This window comes from Theobroma cacao, chromosome 3 (assembly GCF_053813885.1).
Source record: "Theobroma cacao isolate CCN51 chromosome 3, ASM5381388v1, whole genome shotgun sequence".
NCBI lineage: Eukaryota > Viridiplantae > Streptophyta > Magnoliopsida > Malvales > Malvaceae > Theobroma > Theobroma cacao.
The window spans coordinates 41,445,335-41,457,014 of NC_142641.1; the positions used below are offsets into that span (position 1 = coordinate 41,445,335).

Below are 11,680 nucleotides of genomic sequence, written 5' to 3' on the forward strand. Positions count from 1 at the left end.
CTCCATAGGGTGATCATTCTAATTTATCAGCATTTGATTCCCATCAGAATCTAAACAAACAATGTGAAAGCAAAAGAGCAATTATTTAAAAATGTACTTGAGCGAAGAGAAGGATTTTGACAAGCCCATGTATAGATGTAAACAAAATTTAAGCATTTCCATAATCAAAAAGAAAAAAAGGAACATTAAGGGGATAATTGGCTTCCCCTATGCAACATTTTGTCTGTCTCGGATCATCAAAAGAAAACTAGGCAGCATTAGCTAACAATTTTGTTTTAAAATGTGTAAAAACTCCCAATAATCAGCTTACATTTTGACCACCTGGGACCAACTGTCGGGGGTGGATTTTCAAGTGGGACCTACCTCGGGGAGAAATGACTCAGACTGGTCCTTGGATTATTATTTTGTGTTGTCCTATGTTTGAATATGACAACAATGTCCCTGCTCTCTCAAGGGCACATGATTTAGACAAAACAACGGGAAAAGGGACGGTGGGTGTCCTAAAGCCCTTTCATGGGACCTTAGACGCGTGGAGTCATGAACAGAAGCTTTGGTGCAGGGGAAAGGAAATTGAGGATGCATGGAACACGTGGCGTTCCGACCCGCAGGTCCACGTGGGCTTTGGCTACTCGCTGTACTGGGGTTAGTGCCTAAATCCATGCCAGATTCGTGGGTTCAACTGAGGGACACGATAGCATAGACACCAGACATGTGTTAACGTCAAGTAACTTTGTTGAGCTGCTTAAGATTTTTTTCTGTTGTAAAAAGCCCCTTAACATCAAAGATCTTTGTGGCTATTGATCTTCGGCCCACTCTCACTTTCAAGTGCGTGCTGATTAAATTCCTTGTTTTCTCATTTTAAGAAAAACTCATGAAAGGTTAAAATCAATCTCCTTAAATGAAAAATATATATATATCTAATTTCAAACCGACGTCTGAAAATGACTATCCGAATTATGGTTGAAGTTATTTCTCATGAAAATAAATTAAAAAAAAAATCCTTAAGTGAGAAGAGATGTTATGTTTTCACTTTCATAGAATATCACTTGAGTTTACTCTATTCAACTAAACCGCCTAAAACTTAACATGCCACTACTAACTGCTATTAATGATATGTTAAACTGATTGATTCTGAATTCTGGTCATTCTTGTTCTGTTCTTTATCAAATAAAAACTTGAGTGATGTGACTAAATGGTAAAAAAAAAAAGTCGTAATTTTAATGAAATTTTAATAACTCATTGCTCATCATTCATGTCGATGTGGTAGTGTTGTGTTTATGCCATGATAAAAGAAAGAAACTACTAGTTAAAATTGGGTATACAATCAAGTGATATTTGACAAAATGTGGCCCGGAGGTGGAGGATCAGGACCACTAGCTAGCGGATGCCTAAATTCTGAGAGCGATGCGTAGAGGAGAGGCATTGATTTCTGATAGCTCTAGAATAAGATGGCAGCTTCCACAAAAATTGCTAGTTGGCTGGGCTATGGCCTATGTTGTTCCAAGAAAATCAACCACGCGAGCTAGAACCAGCGTGGGGCATGGGGCAATGGCCCCCTCCTCAAATCTCATTTTCCGTTATGCTAGTGGCGGCGCACACTGATATTTCGATTTTAACTTTCATTCATTTGTTTATTTCCGTTATACTGCTGATAAACTCATAACGCCCTGTTTAACCGTTACTTCTATAGTCCACAAAATCTCTATATAAGCAAACCTCCGATTTCATGGTTTAACCCAAAAAAGGAAACCCATAACTCTCCCAAATTAACAAACATCGCCCATTTTCCTTCTCCAATGGCAAAACACTCTGATTGCTTCTGGGTTTTGTTTCTGGCTTCCAAATGCCAAACTTTCTCCTCTCTAGACTCCATTTTACTTCTTCCTTTTCTTTGCATGGCTTGGCTGGCCATGGCACTGTGCTTCTGGAAGTGCCCTGGAGGCCCTGCCTGGGGTAAGTATTGGTTGCGAAAGAGAGCAGCATCCACAAAACCCAATAACATCATTCCAGGGCCGCGAGGGTTCCCGGTTCTTGGAAGCATGGACCTCATGGTTAACCTGGCTCACCGCAAGCTTTTTGCTGCAGCCAAGTCTTTTGGTGCTAAGCGGCTCATGGCTTTTAGCTTGGGTGATACACGGGTTATCATTACATGCAACCCTGTTGTAGCCAAAGAGATTCTTAACAGTTCTGTTTTCGCTGATCGTCCAGTGAAAGAGTCAGCATATAGTTTAATGTTCAACAGAGCGATTGGTTTTGCTCCTTATGGAGTTTACTGGCGAACCCTAAGAAGAATTGCTGCAACACATCTCTTTTGTCCTAAACAAATCAGCTCCACCGAAGCACAGAGGTTGGATATCGCCTCCCAAATGGTGTCTGTAATTGCATATCGCGGTGGAGAGTTCTCTGTACGTGATGTACTCAAGAAAGCTTCCCTTAACAACATGATGTGCTCAGTGTTTGGTATTAAATATCAACTGGGTTCTTCAAATAGTGAAACTGAAGAACTCAGCCAGCTTGTTGAAGAAGGTTACGACCTACTAGGGAAGCTCAATTGGTCTGATCATCTTCCATGGCTTGCTGGTTTAGACCTTCAAAAAATCCGGCTTCGATGCTCCGAACTAGTTCCCAAAGTGAACAAGTTTGTTAACAGAATCATTCAAGAACATAAACACCAAACTGGGAAAAGAAACCATGATTTTGTGGACGTTTTACTTTCTCTGAATGGACCTGATAGACTCTCAGACCACGATATGATTGCAGTTCTCTGGGTAAGTAACAATCTGATTGTCATGATAATTAATAAAGCAACAGTTAGCATTTATTATGATATGCATGTTTTTGGTTTCTCTTGCATGATGTTATCTAGCTGTGACATAGTATGGGAAAGGAATCAAAGGTGGAATCCTGATAATGCTTTGGGATCAGTTTGTTGATTAGATTCCTATAATATATGCATTTTCCTTTGATTAAAAATTTAAACGGTTTTTCCTAATCATGCTATACTCATTACACAGGAGATGATCTTTAGGGGAACTGATACTGTGGCGGTTTTAATAGAGTGGATACTTGCGAGAATGGTGCTTCACCCTGAAATCCAATCAAAAGTGCAGGCCGAGCTTGATCAAGTTGTAGGGAGATCACGGCCGTTGATGGAATCAGACATTCGATCGATGGTTTTCCTGCCAGCAGTGGTGAAGGAGGTTCTCAGGCTGCACCCACCTGGCCCACTTCTATCATGGGCCCGTTTGGCAATCACAGACACTGCTATTGATGGATATCACGTGCCCGCTGGGACCACAGCCATGGTTAACATGTGGGCCATCACCAGGGACCCAGATGTTTGGGCGGACCCACTCAAGTTCATGCCGGAGAGATTCGTGTCCAAGGACAGAGCCGACGTGGAGTTCTCTGTGTTGGGGTCTGACCTCAGGCTGGCGCCATTTGGGTCAGGCCGCAGGAGTTGCCCCGGAAAGACTTTGGGTTTGGCCACTGTTAGCTTCTGGGTCGCCTCCTTGTTGCACGAGTTTGAGTGGGTGCAATCAGATGATAATCCTGTTGATCTCACCGAAACGCTTAGGCTCTCCTGTGAAATGGCTAATCCTCTGAAGGTCAAGGTGCACCCTAGGCGCAGATAAAAATGAGAAAACAAGTGAGAACCGTTTGAAACGATAATCGTACAAGTTGTGATGTGTTCAATCGCAACAAAAGCGATTATCCTTAATTAGCAACCTGTTAGATATGCTGGACCTAAAAATGTACATATAGCACGTGTTTCTCTCTATAAATGTCAATGCGCCGTGTGTTGATCTTAACCTACTTTTCTATCATACGGACAATCTAACAATAAGCTAGAGCCACGGCAATGTATAAATTAGAACTATTTAACTGAAATATGGTTTTGATCTTTTGGGTTTCATTTCTTATTCCAAAAGCAGCAGCTTAGAAAATTCACAAGATTAAACCACTAATGGAATATTCATTCCTAAACGGATCGAATATCCACCACGGTGACAACAAATGAGCACAACAGGGTTCCCCATGATTGGCTTCTGTTCACCTTAATCCAATCGAAAAAGGAGGACAAAATTTAAGCCCTAATTAATAACAGCAGGCCCAAAATGTTGCTCATCATGCTTTAATTTGATTGCCTAATTACTTTGCTTAGTAGTAGTATATACGTTTCCTTAGCAGTGGGCCATGAAATTTGATGCAGACATCACAATTCACTATAAGAGTCATCTTGTTGCTATTCACGTTGCCGCATGTATGTGCTTTCAATAAAACATAACAGCTCTCCTTTTCTGCACAAAAGTGTCCAAGACACCTTCTTTTTAAACCGTTCATGGAACAACAAGGAGAAGCGAAAGTGGACAACATTGTGCATTTCAAGAAGCAGGTAATATATATGACGACCAAATGTGTGTAAAAAAGGACTAATACTGTCTTCTGTCAGCTGTAGGCTGCCAATTATACTATATTGAAAAGCTAAAAGGGTTAGGTGATGCAGCAGGAAGCTAAAAGAGTGGAACATTAGTTGGATGCTTATCTATCCTATTCAGTACAATAAAGATGAACCAGTGTGACAGATCAAGAAAGAATACAGGAAAAACGGACAACCTTCCATTGCTATAAGCCAATATATATAGCCCTTACTCTTAGACTGACGCGCTTAGCCGGTATTTCATAGTTGTATCCAAATTTTCAAATATCAAATCTCGATTTTTATCAAAGACAAAGGGAGAGAGATTTATGAGAAGAAAGAAGACGCTACGTTTTACTGTGTGACTTAACTATTGAAGAAAATCCCCAATAATCTGAGTTAGGCAAAATCTCAGAAGTGGGGAGTTAATTAACATGGTGGTATATGTGGAATTTTATGTAGCAATTATTTTTGTATTTTTTACTATAATTTCTTCTTGGGTTTTCAACAACGTTGTAGCTAGTACTGTTTTTTCTTGATCTGCAAAACTTTATCCTTCTTCTTTTCTTGGAACCATACCTTAAACCATATCTTTAGAACTCGAATGAATTCACATATATAGAACTACATGCAAAGGTGACAAATAACCAAAAGGAGTTTTGATTAGCTAATTATATTCAAATTCCGGTCCAGGTACTATAGGGTTTTTTTTTTTTTTTTTGAAAAGTGATTTTTATTGACCAAGTACTATAGGGTTGCATGTATCGTTTTACATGACTAATTTTAATTTATTTATCCATCTATTTATGGATATTCTGTCTATATCATGTATGCAAATAAAATGAATGAATTTTCATTTTCAAAAGAAGAAAATGGCAGAGCAGAGAGCTGGAGACTGGAGGGGATATACGATTTCCGGTCTCCTTTTTCCTTTTTAGCTTAGGAAAAAAGAATGATAAAAAGCACGATTTTGATGTTACTGACGAACAATTGCTATCATCTTTAGAAAACACAAGTACATAGACGACCTTGCCTTTTTGTCTTCGTGAGTTTTTCCATTATCTAAACTTTGGGTTCGGGGGCCTCTCCAAAGCTCTTCCCCTTCGCTAGGGCCATCGCTTATGACAAGCAACTAGTCGATGGCACGTGAAATGCACATGGATCGAAAGACACTAATGGTACTTTCGTGAAAAGTACTTCACATTGAAACAACTTTTGTCTATTGCCCCAGACACTGATTGTGATCTTCCCCGTCTGTTGCAATAATAGCCGCCTTATAAAACCCCAAGTTAGAAAAAGCCAATCGTTCTTGTGTGCAAAAGCATATAGAAAATGTCCAATTTTCGGTTAAACCAATGTCTCTTGGCCTTGGCTCGGTGCATTCACATCACTCTCACACGTCCTAATTTCATGCACCCGCCTAGCTGGATCAGCTGATAAAACAAATCAAATGTAAATCCAAAGCTTTTTTTGGCCACTTCAAATCCTAGAGTAGTACAACTATTTCTTGATTTCTGAATCTCTTGCGATTGGAAATGTTATGTTCATAATGACACATGCTCGTGTCTCTACATGGGCCATACATGAAAATCTTGATTGATTCGTTGTTATCCCCGGGACAGAGCAAGGTGTGGTTACCAAATGAGATCCTAGTACAGATGGATCAAACCATGATTACGAGGGGGAATTGCCGTACAGATTTGCTAAAGTGATTATGTACCCAAAGAGATAGAGAGATACCCAGAAAAGCATGGGGACAAAAATAAGACTTCAAATAATCGGCACAGGATGACTACTGGGCTAACTAAGGCTTGCATAATTATTATATATATGGCTGATATTTTGCTGTCTTTTTGAACACGCATTGTCCTTCTTAACAAGTCCCACCATGGTCCTCCCCTGCTTGATTGATGATGACCATATTCATTCCTTTTGGGGTTACATCTTATGGGAGAAGAAACCCACAATGTTCTCATTAAGAAGAAGAATAATCACAATAAATCAATATGCATTATTGTAGATAAGGAAATGTAAGACCCTTTTTTTTGCCTTCTTTTGTCTAATTCTCTGCACCAATTTAGTTTCATTCCATTCAAATTGATATGAAATCACAAGGCAAATGAAACTGTTCTCTCCTAAAGCCTAGATGCTCGTTCCTTGTCGCTAGTTAATACTTTCTTTCACAAATTATTGTTTACAACTTTATATATTGGAAGAATTTAAAGCACTGTCTGCCATATGATATATGATCATCATGATGATATATTGGTAATGGATCAACATGTAATTAAATGCAATAATTTTGACATATGCTGTATTTTAATCGAGATAATGTTAATATGGCAAACATTGTGATTGAAGGAGGGAAATCTGGAAGTTTATGAGTGAAGCAATTAGGTGAAACATACAGTCCTTTGCCTTCATCCATCACCAAAGATTTATCCATGAAAAACACAATCAAGTTCAAGGGCACGACGTCAAGCAGATTGAACTGGTAATTTCATTATAATAATAATAACGTGAGAGAGCAGAGAAGTAGGAATATATGCCGGGTTTGCGGGTGATCATGCGCACTGACAAGCCACAGCCAACCGATTAATATTTGAATGGAGCATTCAACGGAAACTTTGCTGACTGAATGATGTAAATTCTTGTCCTGGGGATAATGCACTTTTTTTTAAGTACATAATTAAATTTGCTTGAAATTCCTTTGAAGATGATTTATGTTATATTAAAACATTGCAACTGTAGACTATGTAATGATTATTTTCTTAACCAAAATCACTTTTGTTGATGCCATAACCAGAACGGCTATAATCTTAGGACGAGATTTTCCAAACTATAGGCCTAAACTTTTTAGGTCTATAATTAGTGTGTGGAAAATGTCTATATGAGTGAATTACAAGTCAATTTAGTGATCACTTTAAAAATATATATTATCCATATCATCATGAAGGAAAGTATTTTTGTTTTTGGTATTAGACGATAATTAAATTACTTAATTATTTGCATTCAAGAATTTGATTCATTGATTGATGTGTGATTTTCTTCATAAAAAATAAAATTTGAATTTTTTTTCTTTTAATTAAAAAAAATCCCTTAATTACTTAAAAGAACCTTGAAAATTAGTTTCATGTATTCCATTCCATATAGCTTGTTACTTTTACTTTAGCAAGAATAATTTACCACTGATGTTGACATCTACCAATGCATAAGAGTCGCTGGCTAAGTTTTTACAAAGCATTTTCTTATGTTATATATATTTCATGTCCTTTTTCTCTTATTGGGTGAATGCTGGCAGAGGGAGTGGTCCTTGCCTCGATTAGCTCTTATTTCTTTGGGTTCCAAGCCCAAAGAGATAGGGCAGTGAAATCTGTGACTCAGGACTTAAAACATTTTCATTGCTTGAAAGCCTATCCCTTTGGGCCATATTCCGGCCGTTACCCTCTTCATATGTTGATTCGACTTTAAGGCTAAATGCTTATTTATATAATTTAACATTTCTTCAAATATTTTTTTTAAGATTTAATTTATTATTTTATTTACATTAAACTGTAGTCTTTTAAATTTTATTTATTTTAAAAAATTAATTAATTACAAAAGTTAACAAATATAATTAATACGATTAATGATTGTTAGGTGAAGTTATTTTTAATAAATATAGATCTAAATATCTTAATTTTAAAAATAATAATTTATTAACTTTTATCATTAAAAAATTTACATTCTAATTTAAATAAAATAATTCTTGAATCTTGAAATGAAAATTTTGATGAATTTTAAATCTTATACATTTAGCCTAATTTGAGCAAAAGTCAGTCGGCTCTCACTAGTAGCCTAATTTTAACTGTAGGCTGCGGCATAACACAAATGCTGGGCCCGGCGGCAAGAAAGTAACGGGAGGAAAAGACCATTAGGCCACGTATCGACACTAGATAGCGGATTCAGGGAATCTTCTTCTTTTTTCTTTTGGACACAAATGCTAGGAAGATAGGAAAGTTCAGAGTTGAATACGGGCAAAATCAAATTGAAAAGAGACCTGTGATGGCTATGGCTGAGGGAGTTATCTTTGTTGTCAATGACTCCATACCGAGTAACTCTATGGTTATATCATATTATATCTTCAATCTTGTTCTCATCCAGAAAAGACTTGTTGAAGTTGAAGCTTTTTTTGCTTATTAAAAATTAAGAAACGTTATATTATGCAAAAGGTCCAGCATCTAACAAGTGAAATAACACAAAGGGAAACCTTCTATACATGAACTAGGGACCAACCCATTATTGAACATTAGAGACCATCAGTTTTTATTGAATAAGGTGGATTCCTGCATCCTCGAAAGCGCCTTCTCTAGTTGGCTCCACCGCTGCTCCAGTGTCCCAATGTATCCAATCGACATCCTCACCAGCCCTGGCGAAATGCCGGCAAGGGCCTTCTCTTCAGCATTCAGTTCACTACTTGTACTACTACCGGAGCAAGACATTAGAGTCTCATAGTAACCCAAGCTCACCGCCATCAAACCAAATTGAGTATAGTTCTGCAAGTGGTGCATCAACCTGTTGGCTCTTTCTTCCGATTCCATGTCAACGCAAAGAAGCCCGCCAAACCCATATTCCTTATTGGCCATGGACTTCAATAGCTTGTGTTGGGGGTGGTCCTCGAGGCCCGGGTATATGACCTTGAGCCCCAATTTCTTCATTCTAGTGGCAAAAGCCAAGGCTCTTCTGCAGTGCTCCTTCATTCTCAGGCCCAAATGAGGAATCCTCTCAGAGAGTTCAAAGGCCACCTTGGCGTTCATGGTCGGGCCCAGAAGCATCAGAGCACCTTGATGAAGGTCCATCATGGAGTTCACCAGGCTTGCAGGACCACAAACAGCACCTGAGGATTGCCAAAATGGTGGACACTTCCAAGATAAGCAGACAATGATAGTATATTCCAATATCAATAAACTGATATGAATGCTAAGGTTACGTGTTCAGAAATGAAATTAAAAAGAGCTTTCATATTTAACAAGAATTAATGGTTTTGACTAGCCAGTTTTGCCTAGAAGTTAACTAGGCAAAACATGAGGATAAAATAATTATTGAAAAATTTTGTAGAGAAGATGCTTAATTTTTCTTTTCAACTAGAAATGTCAATTTAAAGCCTTGGAACTTTAAGTTGGTATACAGAATTTATCAGAAAAAAATACAAAAGACAAAACACATCACATGAAAGCTTATCCATAAGAGGGAAAGAAAAGGAGGAACTGAACGCACACCACACATCATCATATGCAACATGATGATGATCTTATCGGTGAAACATTGAAATTAGTAAAAATGCAGGAGAATATCCTTATCAGCCATAAAAGCTAGCTGGAAAACGAAACTTAACCATTAATTGGCTGCTTTGCAACTGATCATCAGTAGAAGCATCATTCACGAGATAAGTTGCCCCCACTATCCCGAAGCATGTTTTTCTATTTAATTATCTAGTCAATTCTTTTCAGAGTTTTTGTTTCCATACCAGAAATCTTATTTGTTTCCCATCTTATGAATCAGTCAAAACATATTTATCTTTTTCATTACCCACCATTCAACTTGATTAATCACAGGATCACACGTCATTGATGTCACTGTTTCGAACGTGAAACAGAGGGATGAATGCCTGACACGTGTACGGTAAAAATAGAAACATACGAGACAACACGCACCTGCAATAACATCGGCCCCACCGCTGATGAACTTGGAGATACTATGGACAACCACATCAGCACCAAGCCGAGCAGGGGAAAGAACCATGGGAGCGAAGGTGTTGTCTACCACCACCGTGGTCCCCTTTTCGTGTGCTATCCTGCTTAGCTCCGGAATGTTGGCTACGGTGAGTGTTGGGTTAGACATGGACTCGAAATACAAAACTTTGGTCCTTCCTCCGACGATGGCATTTCTCACTGCTTCGTGATCACAGACGTCCACGAACGTGGTTGTGATGCCACATGCTCTGGGCAAGAAATGGGTTAGAAGTGCATGTGTCCCCCCGTAGAGAGTCCTCGATGCCACCACGTGTCCGCCGCTGCTGCAGAGTTGCAACAGCACGGAAGAAATAGCAGACATACCTGTCACGAAATCAATTTTTTTTTTTAAGGCGTCACGAAATCAAATTAACCACAAAATTAACAATGTTGATAAGAATGTTAATTAGATTTTTACGTGTAATAACGGGTGTAACAGAAAAATTACCGCTAGCAGTGCAATAGGCAGCTTCGGTTCCTTCCAGGGCTGCCATCTGACGGCCAAGATTTAAGACAGTGGGGTTGAAGTGACGGCTATAAATGAAGAAATCACGATCAGGGCCGAGTTCACCGGCGAACATACGGCGCATGGTCTCAGGTTCCATGACGGTGAAGGTGGCAGAGGCCTCGATGGACATGTTAACGCCACCATGCTCACCGAATTCATGCCGCGCGCTGGCTAATGCAGCGGCAGGGTCGTTTTCCCATGCTGGTGCCAGTGTTGGCAACATTGATTTCTTGGACATGAAAAGATCATCCCCGTCGAAGTCATCATCCCCCGCAGCTCTCTTCTTTCCGGAAAAAACAAAGCCACGGCTCTGGGTTTCCGCCATAATTAATTCTCGTGGAACAGAAATGAAGAATGAACCCAACTTCCCCTTGAGTCTTTTATATGTTTTTTTGGTTTTGTTGGTGGGCTTGTTTGGACGTAATCGGTGATAGCAGAATTGAAGGACTAAACAGGATTGGTGACAGGGAATTGAAGAGCGGTGTGGTGAAGAGAAGTGGGGATCGGAAGCTATATATAAGCGGAGAAACGAGAGAAAATGGTGGGGGTTAGAGATTTTGCAAAAGAAAGAATTAATGGAAAATTAAGATTATCTGGCGTGGCGTTACCTACATTTTTTTGTCTTGAAATAAAGTACATTGAATCTAGTCGGCTTTTTTTATTAGGAAATGATTAGGATTCGGATTTGTAATGTGATTACCGTTTTCTGGGATGAGTTGCGCTCTGCCTAGAGAATTAACAACAAAGTTGGAAGAATTTTCTAAGACAGTGACTGATTTCCTAAAGTAACCTTGCAGGAGTGAACCGCAAGCTAATATACCCAAAAATACGGGGTTAAAATGTTACTACATGGATCAAAGGTCCCCATAATTTTATCTCTAAACTTTTACCAGATTTGGATGAATCAAGTTGAAATTTTATTCTAATTATACTTGAAAAACATTATACTATCACCTTTTATGTATTAAATAAATAATCTTA

At 38.8% G+C, this 11,680-nt stretch overlaps 2 protein-coding genes across 2 annotated transcripts; one reads left to right on the forward strand and one right to left on the reverse strand.

Moving 5' to 3' along the window:
* Positions 1-1,639: 1,639 nt before the first annotated feature.
* On the forward strand, positions 1,640-3,812 carry LOC18605976 (cytochrome P450 78A9-like). The gene is made up of 2 exons (XM_018117954.2): positions 1,640-2,768; positions 3,015-3,812. The coding sequence occupies exons 1-2, from the start codon at positions 1,797-1,799 to the stop codon at positions 3,633-3,635; spliced, it is 1,593 nt and encodes a 530-aa protein (XP_017973443.2). The 5' UTR covers positions 1,640-1,796; the 3' UTR covers positions 3,636-3,812.
* A 4,758-nt stretch (positions 3,813-8,570) lies between these two features.
* On the reverse strand, positions 8,571-11,333 carry MGL (methionine gamma-lyase). Its single transcript, XM_007039332.3, has 3 exons — positions 10,640-11,333; positions 10,114-10,515; positions 8,571-9,296 (listed from the first exon to the last, which is right to left on the reverse strand). The coding sequence occupies exons 1-3, from the start codon at positions 11,022-11,024 to the stop codon at positions 8,719-8,721; spliced, it is 1,365 nt and encodes a 454-aa protein (XP_007039394.2). The 5' UTR covers positions 11,025-11,333; the 3' UTR covers positions 8,571-8,718.
* Positions 11,334-11,680: the final 347 nt, after the last annotated feature.